General features: G+C 34.1%; 1 protein-coding gene across 2 annotated transcripts; it reads left to right on the top strand.

The window, feature by feature from the left end:
• The first annotated feature begins 376 nt into the window (after nucleotides 1-376).
• LOC306876389 (interleukin-1 receptor type 1-like) lies at nucleotides 377-21,169 on the top strand. Of its 2 annotated transcripts, none has more exons than XM_079427502.1 (11): nucleotides 377-769; nucleotides 6,034-6,123; nucleotides 6,961-7,213; nucleotides 9,961-10,141; nucleotides 10,946-11,111; nucleotides 11,734-11,796; nucleotides 11,971-12,115; nucleotides 13,076-13,221; nucleotides 15,619-15,762; nucleotides 15,957-16,121; nucleotides 18,964-21,169. In XM_079427502.1, exons 1-11 carry the CDS (start codon nucleotides 685-687, stop codon nucleotides 19,353-19,355), a joined length of 1,830 nt encoding a protein of 609 aa, XP_079283628.1. In that variant the 5' UTR covers nucleotides 377-684; the 3' UTR covers nucleotides 19,356-21,169. The 2 variants fall into 2 exon arrangements, with proteins under 2 accessions (XP_079283628.1, XP_079283629.1); XM_079427503.1 differs by having other exon boundaries at nucleotides 637-769; nucleotides 5,768-6,123.
• Nucleotides 21,170-21,520: the final 351 nt, after the last annotated feature.

Below are 21,520 nucleotides of genomic sequence, written 5' to 3'. Positions count from 1 at the left end.
CTTACCCCTGAAATACATTTTGAAATACATTTTGGTAGGCTGTATGAAGTTTAAAAGTATATTTTCAATGTAAAAAATATATTTCATTGAGCTTCACTGTTTACAACATCGTCACGGGTCGTGGTTGTAGAATGAGGCAAAGACGAGGGAATAAACATAAAGGGGTTTTAATCAGCATCAGCACACGTAAACCGTAGAAACAACATTAATCCAAGACAAAGACTAGGGGAGAACTGAGGATTTATAAGATAGAACCAAACAAAAGAAATTACATTTTAGTCTGAGACTAGGTTTAAGCCTCGTCTGTGGAACTGGGGGTAACTCTAACTAGTTCTAGCACAAGCATTGAAATGAAAATGATTCTTGCGCCGCCTACAGGAGGACCAAGATTAGGTCACGTGTAAACAGATTTAAGTTCATTTCAGTCCCTCAACCCATGAAATGTTGTTAAAAAGAAGCAGTTTAAGTCATAAGTGAGAAAATGATTACGGTTCAGTGAAAGCAGCATCGAGTCAAACAACTTTTTTCTCCGCCTCGCTCGTTTATTGCGCAACTTTCTGAGGCGTTGGAGAGGAAGCGTCCCAAACGGGGAGAGGATATTGCCAAATGCGCTTTCTCAAACATTCCTGTGACTATGGAGAAGTGTCACGATAGTCTGGTCATATAAGTTCTCTTTAGGGTCCGATGAAGAGCGTTAAACATGTAGTTGACTCGAGTTCAAGGCGAGTTTTTACTGAAGGGAATCAGGATGCTTTGGGAACGACTGTAGGTAAGATCCCGATTGTTTGCGGTGAATGGCACCATCTGCGCTGTTATATTGTTATATTGTTTTATATCCATGACTTGACTTCCCTGGGTTTTGTTTCTGAGCTTTCCCAGATTTACTCTGTAAACATGCGGTGAGGCCAAATCCTTACCTAGCATTTAACTTGACATGTTTGTTCAACAGATTCCTGTGTATTTTTATTTCTGAACTTTGATTTACAGTGGCAGTCACAATTTGGACACACTTAGTCATGCTTTATTATGGCTTCTTTCCACATTTTAGAATGACAGCAAAGCTATTGATAGAAAAAGCTATGGAAATGTCACACAAAACTCTTTTATAATTCTTTGTCTGGATTACAGCACATGTATCAGCCAACTTCATAAGGTGCATCATGGGATGCTTTAAAACACTAATGAAGGAGGAACATGCATGTGCTGCTGCTGCACAAGTAAAGATGCATTTACTTCTCATATTTAATTTTTTTATTTAATGTAAATTTTAGTTGCATGAAAAAAAAGCATAGACAATTTTACACTTGCATTAATTTACCAAGCGTTTCAACCATTTAAGCAGAAGCCTTAAGGTCTTTAATATCATGAGAAACATAAATTCACTCAAGTGTGGACAATGGGGCAGACAATAGGAAGTGGTTGATTTGTGGCTTTGATATGGTTTTGTTTGATTGCACTCTAGTTATTATGTTGACTCAGAAAGAGTCATTAAGCAGAAGTCATCAGCAGTGTTTTCATGCACCTCATACATCTGACAGTGTTTAAAATCTTGCAATTATATTATGAAAACACGTGTTTCCTAAAATGGCGTTTATTTGAGATGCATTTGAATAGTACAGCATGTCCTCACACAAACATGTTTGGACTGAATCAGAGGCTTTAGGCAAACGACAGACTCATTGCTATTATGAAACTTCATGCGGCAGTAATGAAATCTGTGGTTGCAGGAAATCAACACTTAAACGGTTTTCTCCCTGTCTGTTCTCTTAGACGTTTTGTAAATTGCTTGTTAACTTGTGCCTCACCCTGTCAGAAAATTGTTGAACTATAATGATTTGGCATGTTAAAGTCGGGGATTGTCATTTCTTAAAACCAGTGCCACCCAATCTCTTGAAAATCGGGTTCATTATTCATTCTGATCCATTTTCTTCTTGGTTGTTTTTCCAGGTCTTAGCAGAAATTGTCAAACTGGTTTGCAGATGTTTGTGAATCAACCCAAAATTATGTAACACGCCTTTAATAGAGCTGGTCATATTAAAGAATTAGTTCAGTCAAAAATGAAAATTTGATGAGAATTGACTCACCTTTAGGCTATCAAAGATATAGATGAGTTTGTTTCTTAATGGAAACGGATTTGGAGAAATGTAGTATATGAATGGCAGTGAATGGGTGCTGTAGGGGTGTGCTATATGGCAAAAATATCATATGATTTTTTTTTTTTAGAAATATCACAATTCATGATTTTTGGTTTTACTATTTTGCAAGTTGTGTGAACAGTACAGCCAAACTAATCTCCCTATTGGGGGAAAAAAAGCCTTTCAAGGTAACAAAATATATAAAAAATAATGGTGGATATTTAGGCCAAATTGGTTGAAGATAAAAATTTTAAAAAATCAAATAAAGATTAATATTATTTATTTACCTGTATTATTTTTTAATAAATTAAAAAAGAGTTTAAGATTAAAAAACTCTTATTGAAAATCTTATTTTTGTTATTAAAAAATAAGAACAAAGATATGCATTACAAATACACATACAAATCAAATAAACAGTGTTTTATATTGAGGTACAGTACACTCTAAAAAGATTGCGGTAAGTTTTACAGTAACTTACTGGCAGCTGGATTGTTCATTCTTAGTTCATGTTTACTAATGTTTTTACTGACGTTAATGTTATCTAATGAACCTTATTGTAAAGTGTTACCGCATTTTTTATATTTATAAGCTAGCCCGTTCCTCTCTTTAAAAAGTAAACTGGTTCTGGAGTTAGTGGAGAACAGCAGCCCGTGGCTAATTTGGCTACTTTAGTAACATTAGTTAAGTTGATGAAAGCTCACCTGTTGTTACGACGGCAATCACAGGAAAAGACTCCAGTACTCCTCCGATGCAGACCACAAACTTGAAAATAAAATACAAAAGATGTACTTTACAGTGGTATTTCTTAACTCAGTTTTCCTCAGTATTTCATGTTAGCTCGCGGTTTTATTTTACGTCTCTCACCGAATAGGGGCGTCTCTAAAGTCACATACAACATCGGTACACGTTTCTTACTTAAATAGCATTTGACGAGAATTACACTTGCGATTTAAAGAGGCAGTGTACAAAAGATATTATGCTTCTCTTTGATCGTTATTAAGGTTAAGGACTCGCCAGATTAACTAACTTGCATTAAAGGGGTTGCATAACCTACAAACGTGTTTCTCGGTTTAACTAAGGTTTATTTTGACTAATATAGGTGACCTTAGTTTACTCACCAGTCGATGTTATGGCGGCGTTAATCCGGCCGTCAGTCAGAAAAAAAGGCCCCAACTCCCGACATGAAAAAGGACATGATGAATAATGTTAGTTTGCTGTTAACAAGTTAAAACATCTTAAAATACCTCAGTTTTGCATAAAACAGAAATAATATACTAACATTTTGTCCAGTAAACAGTGCAACGTTTCTCTTTTGTCCTTTTACCAATGCGTCCACCAAACAGTAAATAAAAGATATCTCCCTTGCCATTGGTCAGTTTTTCGTGGGCAAGTTCACTACTGTAAATTTACTGTAAAATACATATATTTTCCCACAATCCTTTGCAGTTTACAGTACAATACTGTATATACATTTTACAGTATTTTACTGTACATATTACAGTAAAATACTGTTCAAATGACAAAAATCGGTTACAGTGTAGGTGTATTTAGCACTCAAGAAATTGACTGAACAAATATATTTTAAAAAGTATATAGATTGATTCCTATTAAAGCAACTGTACTACATTTTTTCAGTCAAGAGTAGTGAGTGATTTTTCCGTTTTTTTTTTCTTTTTTTAACATTAAAGGAATAGTTCACCCAAAAATAGTTTGCCCATAGTTCATCTCTCTGTCATAGTGTTTTATTTTTATACCATCATTTACTCACTCTCAAGTTGTTTTAAACCTGAATGAGTTCCTTTCTTCTGCTGAACATAAATGTTATGTTGAAGAATGTTAATAAGCAAACAGTTGCTGGTCTCCATTGACTTCCATAGTATTTTTTCCTACCATCAAATGTGGACCAGCTTCTGTTTGGTTACCCACATCCTTCACAATATCATCTTTTGTGTTCTGCAGAAAGAAATTAATACAGGTTTGTGGCAACATGCGAGTGAGTAAATAATGACACATTTTTTAAATTAAATTTTGGGGTGAACTAAGGCCTATCCCTTTAATGACAATCGGCAGCATGTTTAATACAGCTGTTTTGGCTTGTAAAAGGTTTTTGTTCTGCATATTTCTCTCCTGATTCAGATGAGGTCACGTATGAATTATGGAATAGTATTTTAGCAGTGATTTGAGGATAAAAATGGCTTAAAAATGGATTTGTTTCTTACAAACACACAGTTTTTGTCTTCTCCAGATGTTAACTGATGTTGGATCACTTGTGTAAAGCAAAAACATCTTTTTGGGTTTACTAGATGTTAACTGATGGACTGGAGTGGTGTGGATTATTGTGATGTTTTTCTCAGCTGTTTGGACTCTCATTCTGACGGCACCCATTCACTGCAGAGGATTCATTGCTGAGACACTGATGTGATGCTAAATTTCTTCAAACTAAAATGGAAAATCAAGCTCAAAGGAATAGTTATTTACTTGTTAGTAATGATTAGCTACTTTTGCAATATCCCTTTCAAATCATTAGCATGGCTGTCTGGTTTTATTAGGAAGAGTCTTTAATTATAGGAATAATAAAAATGAACTTATTGTTTTAGAATGTTTTGTTCTAAGGTAAATAGTCTTTAAATGTGGCTGCTGTAAGCGTGTGTGTACAAGTGGAAGTAACTGACATCATTGCTCACTAAAAACAATTTACTAACTGTGAAGTAAATATTTGGCACTCCACTGAACATCTGGATGAGGGTTTGGCGTTACGAGCATATCAAGGTTTGTCTGGTTAGTTACGCTTCAGGGTTAATGTAGGCCATGTACTCTTAGATCCGGTTTAATTACAAAATGTTCCCTTTTTCTTCAGTGCACATGTTTATTTTATTCCTCAAATTCCCATTTTTAATGCTGAGCAAGCACGTTAAGTTCCTCTGAAATGCAGCCGTGTAGTCTGCTCTTTTAAAGAATGAAACTTTTGTGCAAGAATGACTCGTTTTAGCGGTCGATTGCTGGATCGGCACTGTTACGCTTCAGCTCTAGTCAGCATTTCCCATGTATCGGCGGTTCTTGGAGGAGAGGGAAGTGAGAGTAGAAATCAACAAGTATTTGCAGATTGCTTAAGCTTCGTTATTTAAGAGTTGGTCATCAAATTATATATTACTGCACTTATGCATCTCTGAATCATTTTGCAATCTTATTTTGTTGTTGTTGTTTTTTAGTTTCTAATTAGATGTAATTTTTTAAATATTCTGACCATGAAGGCAATACATAGCCTACACTGTAAAAAAAAAAAAATAATAATAATTTTTTGTTTTAAATTAAACCGGTTATTGGAGTACATTTTTGCAAGAAAATAATATTTTAGTTTTTATCCTTTCATGTGTTATATGCCATTTCTTTGTAATTCTTTGTGGAATTTACTTGCGTAAATTCAGACGTACACCAATTTTTTTTTTTTTTAATTATTTGCATTTAAGTGTGCATTTAATTCCCACATATGCGTGTAATTGATTTTGTGTGTTTCATTTGACATATTTGCTTTTATAGAGAAATTAGCATATATAGTGAGAAAATGTCATGTTTTTTTTAACCCTGGTCCTGGCTTGAACTTTGAGTTTCTCACAAACACTGTTTACTTTCAGTCAACATGAGGATCAAAGTTCATCAAACATGACTAACAACATCATAAAAGCTGAAGAGGACATTCAAGCGTGCCTGAATATTATCTATAGGGCTTTCTAGTAGTATATACTGGGTCATGGAAAATCTGCAAATAGCTGTGATTCAGGCCTTGAGATGTCATGAAAATGTTTGAAAAAAACAACAGCAACACACACGTTTAACAAATATTTAACATTATATAGGCCTATATATAAATTCAGTCATTTTGCCATTTCTTTCTCTCCAGATATGGGTTGGTCGTCCCTCATTTTTCTGCTCGCTGTACTTTGGGCAGCTGAATGTGGTGTAATATCAACTAAAGAACCTCTAGGTTCAGGTAAGGAAGTTGTATCTGTTTCCCTCATTAACTTTATTACCTGGATGAAATGAGTCATATACTGCTACTGGTAAATGAAATAAAATTCAACAATAGCTCGCTGAGCTATAATGGTTTAATTTAGTGAATCTCATAAACTCTGTGTACAGAACAACATTCAAACTCAAGGCATGGCTGCAAAGCTCTGAAAATGTTTGAATTGAATGTGTCAAAGTCATTTGTTGAAATCTACTCAAATCATTTAGGAACAACGTTGTGGAAAAAACAATCAATTATTATTTTTATAAATTTAAATTTTTTTTATACTGTTTGAAACACTAAATATGAGATTTTTCAGCATAATTTTACCCCTCCGTGTTTGACCCCAGTGTTATTTTAATATCTCTGATATACAGTACTATTACAGTTTTTGTTAATAAATTCTATTATATTTTCATTAAAAAACATATTTTAGGTTTTATTAATTGTATTGTGTTTTGTCATTTTATTATTATTATTATTATTATTTTAACATGCCTATGTAGGTTTAGCTTATTTTAGTTATTTTAAAACTTCAAACAAAATGAAAATGTAGAGGAAATAATTTTTTTATATATATATATATAGCCTATTGCATTTTATTTTATGTTAATGTTTGACAACATTTTATTTGAACTTTTTTTTTTTTATGGTTTTAGTTAACAATAACCCTGCTTGTGGTAGGGAATGCATAAAAAAAATAGTAGCATTGATGCCGCTATATTGTTGAATTTCTTTACCAAATAAATTTTGTCCCCATGCTCTTGTATTGTTTTGTCTTGGTTACTAACTGTCTTCATCATGCATGTGTGTGAACAGGTTCCTGCAGGGATTTCGGACAGGCGTTTGAGCGGACGTACTCGATCCCGGGTGAAGTGGCGATACTGAAGTGCCCACTGCAGATCCATTATTTGTTTAATCCTGTAGAAATGCCGTACAACGTCACATGGTACGATGAGAGAACGGGCTCTGAGATCACAGAGCTGGAGCAGAGCGTCATGCTCAAGAAAACACAAGTGTGGTTCTTCAACGTCACCCTGCAGCAGCAAGGAAAATACACATGTGTGGTCAGGTATGAACGGACTCTCTCCTTCTGAGTTTTAAAAATAATTCTGTATGTTTATCAGTAAGAATCTGTCCGAAGCAATGTATCTGATTCATGCACCAAGTTTTTTTGCTCAAAGAATTAGAAATGTGACAAAAAAACTAAATTCTATATTATTTCTCAATAATTTGGGATATTGTCATAGCGTTGTGCCGATAGATGATAGTATTGTGTAATAGTTATTATCAGATATTATAGTTTCTTATTATTATCAATAGTTTTTGCTGCTTCATATTTTTGTGGAATCTTGATACATTTTTTTTTTCATAAATGTTTTGATAGGAAGTTCAAAGCATTTTATTTGGATAATGTCTTTTGTAACATTTTGAATGTCTTTACTGTCACTTTTGAACAATTTAATGCATCCTTGCAGAATATAAGCATTATTAAAAAAAAATATAAATTGCTCACCCCAAACTTTTGAATGGTTTGCATCACGTTTCCGCAAAAATATGACTGTTTTCAACATTGATGATAATCAGAAATGTTTTTTCGAGCAGCAAATCAGTATATTAGAATGATTTCTGAAAGATCATGTGACTCTGGAGTAATGATGCTGAAAATTCAGATTTGATCACAGAAATAAATTACATTTTAACATATATTCACATAGAAAATAGTTAATTTGAAATGTAAAAATGTCACTTTTTATAGTGTTTACTGTATTTTTGATCAAGCAATTTCAGCCTTAGTGAACAGAAGAGACTTCAAAAACAGAGCCAGTCTGCAGATTACAGCTGACAGATTCCACAGAAAATCACGTAGTGTATGATTTTTTTAGCTTCAGACTTTGATTCTATCCAGTCGGAGGATATCAAACATGTTGGAAATTTTCAGCCGATTTTAGAACACATATGCTTTCATTTTTCATGCGTCTCTTAGCAACAAGGCGCAAGTTTCTGCTTGAGTTCGTTATGATCGGAACATGATCATCGGTCGTGTAGTGTATGATATGAATAAGAGTAAAAATCTTGACACAGATGGAGGAGATTGGGGATGTTTCTGGGAGGTGGGGGATTTCAGGGGGAGCTTGATTCGCTTGCAGCTACTTTGGAAGTGAAAACATCTTGAGCAGAGGATGTGGTCAGATTGTCAGACTCAGGGTTACAGGCCTTGTATGCAACAGAAAAGCCATTTTCCTTGAAGAACTAGAAGTCTATTTTTAAGACAATGAGATTTTTTCCACTGCGACCTTGATGTGTTTTCACTGAAGCTGCAGCGCTCTGTTGACTGAAGAAGTAAATGGACTGAAAGATCAGGAAGGATTAATAAGTGGCATTTCCAGCAAACCAGTGTCGTGTTGAACAGGTGTTGAAGATCCTGACCTTTAAACAACCTGCTGCTGCAAAACACACACTTACGGTCACAGACAGAAGCTGTAAGCAAAGAAAGGTTAAGAAAACAGGCGAAACTGGCTTAATGCTGAATATACAGATTCAAAAATTAAAAAGTCAGGCAAATATGTGGTCCTTAGATGTTCTTTTGTGTAAAGTACAGATCAAATGCGCTGCTGGAAGACCAACCGTCTAATAAAAATAGGATTACGAGAGGAAATATGAATAGGAAAAATAGCAATATATTTTTTTTCAAGTGAACAAGTAAAGAATCAGAATTTGAAATATAAATCAGAAAAATTAAATGTTAGGAATGTTAAATTTGTTTTTATTTTATTATTGTTTTATTTATTTTTATATTATTATTGTTACTATTATTATTTGAAATAGTGTTTTGCTAAACGTAAGAATCAGGAACTTAAAAGTGTTATTATTTTATTTATTATTTTGTTATTAGTATTATATTTATTTTTGTTATTATTATTTGTTTTTTTGCAAAACCTATACATCAGAAAACTAAAAATATTAGGACTGTTAAAATGATTTGCTTATTTATTGTTCAATTTGTTTTATTTTTATGTTATTGTTTATGTATTTGTTGTTGTGTTGTTTATTTTATAGGATTATTATTGTTTGTTTTAAAAAACAACTATTTAAAAAGTTAGTTGTTTATTAACTTTATTTTTAGTTATTTTTTATTATTAGTAATAGTAGTAGTATTTTGACTTTTGCTAAACCTTTGAAAAATGTTTTTTGTATTATTATTTATTGTTGTTTTATTTATTATTATTATTTTATAGGATTATTTTTATTTATTGTTAACCGGTTTTTATTGTTATTAATATTATATTATAATATTATTAGTTTTATTTTGCTAAACCTATGAATCAGAAAACATAAGAATATTGTTATGTTATTATTTCAGTTATTTATTTTATATATATATATATTTTTTTTTATTATTATTTCTGTATTTGTTTTGTTTTGTTAGTACTGGGTACCTTGACACATCAAGTGTTTTCCCCAGTATAATATAATCCAGTGTAATATAACTGGATAATATAACTCCTATTATACTGGAACATATGGGGCTTTATTAATGGGGTTCTGAGGAACATAGGACAAAAAAGACTGATAAATACTGATCTAGATTAATGCACAGTGCTTAAACCGTCAGCAGAGGGCAGCATTAGTCCTTTGTCTCCCATGTGTGTTGTGTGTGTCCATAATATCTTACTCTTTCCATGCCACTGTGAGAAATATGACAGCTGAATGCAGAATACTGGAATGAATTAGATTAAGAAATTGCTTTAAAATAGCAAGCATTGAGTTAGCCGTCGTGTCTTTGTCATGCAACACATCTGTGTTTCATGTCATCAGGACTGTAAATGAGTGCTACAAACAGGCGACGGTGCTGGTGGTGACTGAAATGATGTCGGAAAGCTGTGTGAGACCGCAGAGGGGACTCCAGCGGATCAGCGCTCATGTGAATGATCTCCTCGCCTGCCCTCTGAGGAGATATTTAGCAAGTGTGGACAGTCCTTCCATCAAGTGGTACAAGGTAGAGAATGCATTGTTTATCCCCCTATCTGATTAAGTTTGTCTGAGAGGCAATTTAAAATGTGCATTAAAAAAAATAAACAAAGTGCATTTTAAAATTAAAGTCCTGCTATTATTTACTCCTTCCTAATGATTTTCCAAATCTGTTTTCTGATCATTTCTGATAAACAAAATGCATATTCCTTTTAGCCATGATTTACTGTTTGAGCTTCAGGAAAGCACAAAAAAAAAAATGAAATTCAGGCCTAATTTTGTATTCTTAAATAAAGAAAACCTTGATTCTTAAAAATGGCAGATGTTTAAGGAACAAATTAACCCTACTTGAATTCAATTCACTAAAATTCACAATATTAAAAAAGGGAAAAATGGTAAAAACAAACCTTAAACATTAATATTTTTCAAACATTAAAAAAGTAAACATTATTTTTAATCATATGACTTTCACAAAGTGAATATTATTTTGAACATTTGTTTTTATTTAAATTTTTTTTTTTTTTTTTTTGGTGCTTTCCTGAAGCTCAAACAGTAAATCATGGGTTCGCTTGCCAGCAAAATTCACATGCATAAACTGATAAATACGTATGCCTTTAATGCAGAGTATGTTTCTTCCAATTAAAGTGTCTACAAAAAGCATAAATTCAATGTATATACTCTCGGAGGGTAATTGAGAAACCGACATGTCAAAATACATTTTGTTTTATTTTGGATCTGTGCCCCTTTACTCATTCATTCAGTTTGACCCCTACATTTCATAGTTGATGTAAACTCTTTGTCTTTGTCTCTACTGTGTCTGCTTTCCTCTCAGAACTGTGAGCTCCTTAAAGAAGATGAGAAGTTTGCCCCAAATAAAGATATGCTCAACATACGCAAAGTACATCTCGATGACGCCGGATTTTACACCTGCAAAATGACCTTTCGTTTAGCTGGGGTCAACCATGAAATGGGCGAAACTATAGAGTGTGAAGTGAAAGGTAAGCATTTACTGCACAATGGAAAAAATGATGTGTGAACATAACAACAATTTGCTGAAAATTCATTCACTCTCAGGCCATCCAAGATGTAGATGAGTTTGTTTCTTCATCAGATTTGGAGAAATGTAGCATTGCATCAGTGTCTCAGCAATGGATGCTCTGCAGTGAATGGGTGCCGTCAGAATGAGAGTCCAAACAGCTGATAAAAACATCACAATAATCCACACCACTCCAGACCATCACTTAACATCTGGAGAAGACAAAAGCTGAAACAAACCCATCATTAAGATGTTTTAACTTGCAAACCGTTGCTAAAATATGAGTTTGTGCAGATTTGATCTGTGCAGATTTCTCTCCTGATTCAGACCAGAACACTTTTTCACTGCAGGAAGCTTTATAATGGTTTATGGACTCATATTTTAGCAACGGTTAGAAGTTAAAAACATCTAAATGATGGATTTGTTTCAGTTTTTGTCTTCTCCAGATGTTAACCGATGTACTGGAGCGGTGTGGATTATTGTGATGTTTTTATCAGCTGTTTGGGCTCTCAAGCTAAATGTTGCTTTTAATTACTGGTATGTGAATATTTATAATTAATTAGCTTTTTTTTTTATTCTTGCAGATGAGAATTTAATGAAACCACAAGTGATCGAGCCTGTTAATGAGATCATCAAATTGGAGCGGGGTGAGCAGCACATTTAATTTATTTCTTCTGTATAATTGTTTATTTCTCTCTGGGTTTTGTGATCTGTACACATGAAGTTAAATTATTAACCACATCCTACAACGAAATGCAAGACAACTGCAGTTTGTACGTGTCTGTGAGAGTACTATAGACTCACCTGAGTTTGTTCATAAGGTTCGTCCTTCAGGAAGGACTGCATCGTCGAAGTTCGGGGCAAAGGAATTAACATGGTTGACGTGATCTGGAAAGTCCTGCTGGAGTCTGAAGAGGAGTTAATCTCTAAAGACACGTCACATCGCGTTCATCAGAAACCCATGAAGTGCGTACTGAAGTTAGCTGTGTTTCAGATAAGATGAAGATGGGTTAGGTCAGTTTTGGTGTGGACAGTCTTGTTTCATTTAAAATTGATTTTAGGTTTGAATAAATTATGCTTTGTTGTTTGAAACCATATAGAGACTAGACATGTCATGCATTTTTAATTTTGTGATTTTTATACAAAGTTAGAAAATACTCAAAAAAGATGAAGCACCTTTCATTTGTAAGTAAGTATTTACTGAATAAAAATGGCCATTACCACATTATTATTATATATTTAAAACATTATTATTTTTTCAAATAAAAGTAGCTGTATTGTGATGAATGTCATTATTGTGAATTAATTATCTTTTGTTGTCTGAGTCCATATAGACGATAAAAATCACACTAAATAGAGAAAATGCTCAATAAATTTGAAGCACTGTTCATTTGCGAAGGGTTAATACAAAAAAAGCCCTTACCGCTTGATTATTGAATATATTAAACATTTTAATGGAAAAAACGGTGTTATGATATATGTCATCATTGTGATTATAAGATTTGGATTAATTATCCTTGTTTGAAACCATATATTATATTATATTATAAATAATCTATTGATTTGCATCTATATATTTTCTGCCAAGAAGAAAAAATAAGATTAAGCATCTTTCATTTTTAAAGCATTTCATTCATTGGATAATACAAAAATAACTGTTGCCACATTATTATTATTAAGTATAGTTATTGATCATACAACATGATATTAAAAACGTTTTAATAGATTTTTTCCCTGTAAAATGAACTTGATATACATCCTTACTGTGATAAGATTTTATTATAGACTTTGACATGCATGCATTGAAGAGAAAAGGAAAAGAGAGAATAACACAGGCATGTTTATTTTGTAAGGTGAATATTTCTGTGTATTAGTATATATATGCTCCTTCAGATGAAGTGTAACCCATGTCCTTTCCTCTTTAAGTGAAAGCCAAACGAAGGATGGCTATCTCATCGTGCGAACGCTCTCGCTGTCTGCCGTATCGGAGGAGGATTTCTATTTAAACTTCACCTGTATGGTGTCCAGCACCCGAGGACAACCCACCGGTCAGATCACACTCGTCCCTGCAGGTGCGTTACTGCAAGGCCTCAAGAAATACTACTTCAACACACAAATCTTTCTCTGTTAGCCAATTAAATAAGTACATTTGTATTGGTTTAAAATCCTGCCACTCATAACTGTACATCAGATATCATTTTGTGGCAGAGCGTTTTCAGTTTCAGTGTCGACAGCAAATGACTAGTTGTTGGAAACTCGGCCGCTGGTTCAGAGATCAGTGGGTGTTTCTCATGCAGTCAGAGCTGCTGAGATTTTCCTGCATGTACAGGAATGGACTATCAACAAATATGAACCTTTTTTGTTTATTTTATTGGTAACGCTTTACAGTAAGGTTCATTAGCTAACATGAACTAAGAATGAACAACACTTCTACAGCATCTTAATGTTAATTTCAGCATTTACTAATGCATTATTAAAATTATAAGCTTTGTTTTTTAACGTTAATGCACCATGAACTAACATTAATACCTGACATTAACAAAGATTAATAAAGACTGTAATACATGTAGTTCATTGTTCGTTCATGTTAATTAATACATTAACTAATGTTAACAAACTACACCTTATTGTAAAGTGTTACCATTTTATTTCAAATAATTTATTGGGTTGTCCAAAATTTTAAAGGTTAATTATCATGAAATTATTAAAGGAATTGGTTTGAATTAAAATGAGTTATTATTAAATGATTATACGTCTTTTATGTTGATGTCATGGTTTGGGGGACTTAATGTGTTAATATATTTATCGATTGATTTAATTGCATCAATTTAAAAATACACACAATTAATAAATTACTAAATTTTCTGGAATTATTTTCAATTGATGCAATTAATTATTTCAAATTAATTGCATCAATTTGAAATAATTCCAGAAAATTTAGTAATTTATTAATTGTGTGTATTTTTAAATTCAGCTTCAAATTGAATCTTTTGTCAAAAGTGTTGTTTTTTCAGATGAAAATTACAATGACGATTTAAAATGCCATTAAAAATATAATCCAGGTTTGTTGTGCTTGTTTGTAGAGCTCAGTTTTCATAATTTGAATATTTTATGACTATAAATAAAATAATTTTTTATTATTCTTATTTCTAAAAAAAAGTAAACAAAATAAGAAATATTACCATTTAATAATATTAAAAAAATCAAGTATTTAAGATATCATATAATTTTATTTTACACTACCAATGTAAAATTACATGACTAATATTTAAGATGTCTAAATTAAATTAATTGATCATTTTAATTATTGTATTTATTTACAATCATAATGTATTTAATTGTTTAATAACGTCTTGAATGCCCCTTAATTTTATTAACTAATTTATTTACTTTTATTTATTAAAATATTAATGCATTTACTGTACGGTTGATGGCATCGTTTGCTCTTATTTAATTCCCTGCATCCTGTTTTTGCAGAGCAACATGTTTTAAAGTTTATATGCATTTCTATATATATTTTGAAAGATGGGCAAGTGGCAACAACTAGTTGTTGGAAACTTGGCTGCTGGTTAAGCGAGCAGTGGGCGTTTTTCGTGTAGTCAGAGCCGCTGAGATTTTCCTGCACGCAAAACAAGAGAAAGCACAGACCATCAACAAATCTGTGCATTATTTTATTTTATTGCGCAGAATTTATTGGGTTGTGTGAAGTTTTATGGGTTCATTTAAATAATGTAAATAATCACTTTAAATTAAAAATTGAGCATTAAATAAATTATTATACCTCATTTATGTTGATCTACATAATGATCTGGGGAACTGATGTGTTAATATACTTATAGATTGATTTAACTACATCAATTTTGAAAAATATTTCAGAGAATTGTAGGACAGCTGGGAAATTACGATGCAAATATTTTATTTATTTTATAATAATAATTATAAAATTAATTAATATTAATAATTTTATAATTATTATTATAAAATTAGGCTGTCTTTATTTATTTTTTTTCAAATGTTAATAAATGATTGCAGAAAATTGTTAATTGTTTTTAAATTAATTTATATCCCTAATTTAAATGTTGAATTTATATTGATTTTGTTAATTCATATTAATAATAAAAATATTCATTTCTATTTATATGACTTTAATATTTAAATTGTAATATTTTTAATATCTTTTTTTTAAATATTTGAATATTTAAATTTGGAAAAAATAACATCTTGAAAGCCCCTTTCTACATTTTATTAACTAGTTTATATATGTTTACTTTTATTTATTAACAAATTATTTTTTTTACTAAACAAATTAACAGATTATTCTTATTTAATTTCCTGCATACTGTGTATGACATGTTTGAAAGTTTATATTGCTTGTAAGTGCATCTGAAGTGCAAACATGATCTGCTTTCACATGTTCACTAGGAAACATAACTATTTTTTGTTTGTTTGTCCTGTCCCTTCATCACCAGATCCAAACTTTTCTTTGCTGATTGGTCTTCTCTTGGGCTCGGTGGCATTGCTCTTCGTGATGGGTGTGCTTCTGTGCACCATATTCAAGGTGGAACTGGCCTTGTGGGTCAGGACTGTGTTTCCATTCCTCTACAAAACCACAGGTAGTCAATAAACAGGAAATACACTTTCGCACTATATCAGCGTCGTGCAGTTACTGGGAAATTACGCCGTTTACATAAACTAGAAATAACACCTTTCAGTGCAATCGTAGTGCTACAGGACATGCTGAAAAATACATCATATTTGCCTTTGTATTTATTTAGTATGTTCTGTGCTGTTTGGTTGTGTTTTCTAGATGGCGATGGTAAACAGTATGATGCATACATCGCCTATCCCAGAGTCCTTGAGGGCTCAAGCGAAAAGGCTGAGATTTTTGCGATGAGCACTTTGCCACAGGTTTTGGAGGGCCAGTACGGTTATAAGCTGTTCATCCTGGGCCGGGACGGCCTGCCTGGGGAAGGTAAAGCATATGCAACCAAACAAAGCACATATAAACAGTTTGCTGTGATTTCATATAAGACATCAGATAGTGATCCGACACCAAACGTAGCTGCATGATTTGGGGGGGAAATCTGTTTGTTGGGGGGGGGGGGGTTTACTGTAAAAATATTTTACTGTATAAAAAACTTTTTTTTTTTTAAATAAGTATTTATATAATATTTTTATTTTACAGTACAACTGTATAATTACAATACTAAATATTCAGCTCTTAATTTCTTCATTTTCAAACATTAAACCATTAAAACCAATAGTATTTATTTTATTTAGTTTATTTATTTAATTTAGAGTTTAGGAGGATTAAGTGATTTAGTATATTTATTTAATTATTTATATATTTAATTAAATCACAGCCTGCCCTTTTGGAAAATCACATTAAGCCATGCCGTGATTTTGGTATTATATTGAATAATCATGCAGTGATTGAAAAAACCGGTCATGTGTATCACGGATATATTTGTAGCAATAGCCAAAAATACATTGTATGAGTTAAAATTATAAATTTTTCTTTTATGCCAAAAATCATTAGGATATTAAATAAAGATCATGTTCCATGAAGATATTTTGTAAATTTCTACCGTAAATACATCAATTTAATTTTTGATCAGTAATATGCATTACTAAGAACTTTATTTGGACAACTTTAAAAGTGATTTTTTTTTCAATATTTTTTTTGCACCTTCAGATTCTAGATTTTCAAATAGCTGTATCTCAGCCAAATTAGGGCTGCATGATAAATAGAAATGAAATCGCGATCATGCATGCATGTCTTTCAGTGAAGCGCGGTTCTGTGATCAGTAGTAAATCTCCATCCGAAGGCCAGAGGGTGCTTTCGCCCATCACATGCATGTCTTTCAGTGAAGCGCGGTTCTGTGATCAGTAGTAAATCTCCATCCGAAGGCCAGAGGGTGCTTTCGCCCATCACATGCATGTCTTTCAGTGAAGCGCGGTTCTGTGATCAGTAGTAAATCTCCATCCGAAGGCCAGAGGGTGCTTTCGCGTGGAAACTATAAATACGCCCCCCAGAAAAAACCCATGAAATGCCTATAGCAGTTGCTAAATAAACAGAAGATTTAACTGTTTTCATTGATTCAACGTGACTAATAAACACACGACTACGACAATATATGGTTTATCTGAGTTCTTATTATTATAATTTTCATTTTAATAAAGTATATTTATAATGCAATGCCTTTATCACTGCTTAGAATACTATGAAAGATGTTGCATGCCTTAAGAAGCCACGTCATCTCACAGAAGGATTTATTTCAAACACTCGACTGACGTAATGAAGTGAGTTTGGAGTAAATGCATGCTCTTAAATATGGTATTTTCACATGCTTTCAGATAGAGCAGCATTTACTACACAGAGCCTCACAGAGTTCACTGAGAAGCTACGCAAACAGCTGTCATTATTGCAAATGATTTATTCGATTTGATAATCGTGCAATAATATCGTCTGCGATTATTTATTTATTTTGTGTAACCTGTTAGTGAACTACGACTCTGTGTAGTAAATGCTGCTCCAACTGAAAGCATGTGATGGAGATTTACTGCTGATTACAGAACTGGTTTTACTGACAAAATGCGCATGGATTTGATTTAATTGTGCAGCCCTAAGCCAAATATTGTCCTAACCCAGGGGTCTGCAACCGTCAACATCTAAAGAGCCATTTTGGCCCCTTTCCCACTGAATAAATTTCATGTGGAGCCACAAAACCTATTTGATCCCTAAAAGGAAGATAACACTGCATATAGCTTAAGTTTTATATTCAGTTATGTTTATGTTATGTTATGTTATGTTTTTATTCAGCTTAGCTACAGTGATAGCGGGATGCCTTTGTCCATATTAGGGGTTTCCATGTCAAAAGTTATTATTACTCCTCATATGAGTCTGCGCGAGAGCACCCTCCGGCTTCAAGTATGAATGAAACATACACCGCAAGAGTGTTCAGCGCTCCATGACGTTCACATCGATTTGGACACGAATAAAGCGTATCCAAAAAGATGTGACACTCTTGTCTCTTTCAATTTAAATCTAGATTTATTCACACTGGCCCTTAAAAAAACTCTGTGAACATACTTGCCCGAAAAAAGTGTAGGGGAAGTGTTAATGTTTTATTAAAGGTGCTGTATGTAGGATTGAACTTGGTATTGCAGTCCAAATTCAAAATATTGGAGATGTTTTTTTTCACTCTGCCCCTCCTCCTCAGACTTGAGGCACACGCAGGTTGCCAGATTAACGACACCAACAGGAACGAGTGCACATGACGATGAACGAAATTAAATGCACTTCGTTTCCCGCCAACTGGCAACTCGGGGTGCCGAAATACAATTGGGTAAACTGGCAGTGGGTGGGTTTCACAAACACAGACATTCCGGGCCGGAACACACATTTTCAAAGGAGAATAACTGAATGTAGCATTGTTTTTCAGATAAACAAGTATGTTAACTTAGCATGTTTCTTAAATATCTGCAAACATGTTATGGTATTTTTATGCTTTAGTAGAGAAATCCTACATACAGCACCTTTAAATGTCGAGAGGACACATCCTCCGCATTTTCTACGACCACGCTGCAGGGAGCCACCGCAAAGGGATGAAAGAGCCCCATGCGGCTCCTATCCTAACAAACATACATCAGTGGAGAGCTTATTTATTCAGCTTTTAGATGATGTATACATTTCAGTTTCAAAAAATTTACCCTTATGACTGGTTTTGTGGTCCAGGGTCACATATTTGTAGTTTCCATCACTGTATTCTTCAGACAGAGCTTTATCTGGCTCATTTCCTGGTGTTTTCCAGCTGTGGTGGACGTGGTGCAGGACGCTCTGAGCCGCTGTCGCAGACTGCTGCTGCTCTACACGGCGTCGTCGCTTTGCAGCCCGGAGGCGCAGGAGTGGGCCGAGCAGCAGACGGGTCTGTACCGTGCGCTGGTGGAGAACTCCATGAGCGTGGTACTGCTGGAGCTGGAGGAGATCCGCGAACCGCTACGCCTGCCTCACTCCGTGAGCCTCCTCAAGGACAAACAGGGAGCTTTGCAGGCCTGGAAGAGAAGGAAGAGGTGGGCGTTCTGGGACAGGAAGTCAGAGGAGCGTGTGACCTCTCTGAAGCCCTCGGCACGCTTCTGGAGGGAGGTGCGCTACCATATGCCCATCAGAGGCAAAGCTAAACAGAGAAACTGGTTTAGTTTCTAAATTAACACTAAATGTGAGTACTCAGGGTCAAGTTGTAAAGTTCCCGGATAAATCATAACAATGCAGTCTTTAAAATTAGACCAGACCATGCCAAAAAAGAAAGAAATTAATACTTTTATTCATCAAGGATGCATTAAATTGTTCAAAAGTGACAGTAAAGACATTTATAATGTGACAAATTATTTGTATTTCAAAAAATTATATTCCTTTGACCAACATTTCTATTATGTATTATGTTATGTTATAATGTTTTCAACATATTTCACAATTTTTACAGTTTTTAGAGTATTTTTTATCAAACAAATGCATCCTTGGTGAGCAGAAGAGTCAACTTTCAAAAAAAAAAAGAAAGAAACATTTAATATAATTAATTTTATATATTTGTTTGTTTTTTGTTTTTTTTGAGAAAATGAATTGGATTTTTATTTCTGGAACTCAACTGTTTCTCTGATTGCAACTTCAAAATATCAACCAGAAAAATCTTCACGAGGCCCCAGAGATGAATCCTAAGGCCTGTTTGTGGCTTGAACATTTTTAATTCGTTACATTTATATAGTGCTTTTCTAGGCACTCAAAGCGCTTCACATAGAAGGGGGGAATCTCCTCAACCACCACCAATGTGTAGCATCCACCTGGATGATGCGATGGCAGCCATAGTGCGCCAGAACGCCCAACACGCACCAGTTTACTGGTGGAGAGGAGACAGAGTGATGAAGCCAATCAGTGTATGGGAATGATTAGGAGGCCATGATGGTCAGGTAACACCCCTACTCTTTTTCGAAGGGCATCCTGGGATTTTTTTTTTAATGACCACAGAGAGTCAGGACCTCAGTTTAACGTCTCATCTGAAGGACGGTGCATTTTACAGGATAGTGTCCCTGTCACTATACTGGGGTGTTAGGACCCACACAGACTACAGGGTGAGCACCCCCTGCTGGCCTCACTAACACCTCTTCCAGCAGCAACCTAGTTTTCCCAGGAGGTCTCCCATCCAGGTACTGACCAGGCTCAACCCTGCTTAGCTTCAGTGGGCAACCGGTCTTGGGCTACAGGGTGATATGGCTGCTGGCTGAACATGAAACCAGAACTGATGTAGTTCATGATATTTTCTGGTTTACACGAGAGGTACGTCAGAGTGTGCTGAGAATGAGATAAAGCACATCAACCATTCTGTGGGCAGAAAAAAGCAACTGTAAATAAAATATGAAAAAATAGCATTAATTATGTATATAAAAAAAATTCTTATGATTTTGTTGTGGGATACATACTATGCATTTGTCATTTATATAATGCAAAACTGGATTGTCACACATTCTGTTGAGCAGTCCGGTGTTAATTTTTAAGATTTTAGCTCCTAACATTACCATATGGTTTTATGTCAGTATGGATTACATTTTTACTGTAAATAGGAAGAGAGAAAATTATTTGTTAAAATACTGTCTCACTCTAAAAGTAATCTGTTTGTAGTTTGACTTCCTGCAAGTGTAACTCTGACATTGTTTAACACATTGCTCTGTTTGTTTGAGCATGCCGTTTGTTAGCCGAAACTATCCGTTTATCCCAATCAATGCAGATGAAACCTGTCTGAGGACCGTCATTCTGCTGTACTGTTTGACCGCTAAAAGTACAGAAGTGACACGCTTCTTTTCATCTAAGAAAAAGCACCAACCTCAAACACCGACCCAGATTCTGCTCCACGGGTTTCCGTTCAATGCTGCCAGTTTCTGTGACCACAACTTCAGTCAGATCATACACGTGTATGAGTTAGGGGTTTGATCAGTTTAAACATGTAAAATAAACTGAAATGAAACATCAAACTTTGAGCAATCTGTCTTATTCCACACACACACACACTCACACGTTGGTTTATGTGGTTTATGGGGACTCTCCATAGGCGTAATGGTTTTTATACTGAACAAACTGTGTGTGCTATTGTCCTACACCAACCCTACACCTAAACTTAGCCCTCACAGGAGACTTTGTGCATTTTTAGATTTAAAAAAAAACACCATTTAGTATGTTTTTTAAGCCTTTTGAATTACGGGGACATAGGCAGTGTCCTCATAAACCACCTTCATATTGTAATACCTCTGTCATACCCATGTCATTATACAAATTTGTGTCCTCATAAACCACATAAACATGCACACACACACACACACATA

This window comes from Barbus barbus (genome assembly GCF_936440315.1).
Source record: "Barbus barbus genome assembly, chromosome: 10".
Classification (NCBI taxonomy): Eukaryota; Metazoa; Chordata; class Actinopteri; order Cypriniformes; family Cyprinidae; genus Barbus; species Barbus barbus.
Note: the sequence above shows the minus strand (reverse complement) of the source record. Positions and strands in the feature narration are given on the sequence as shown.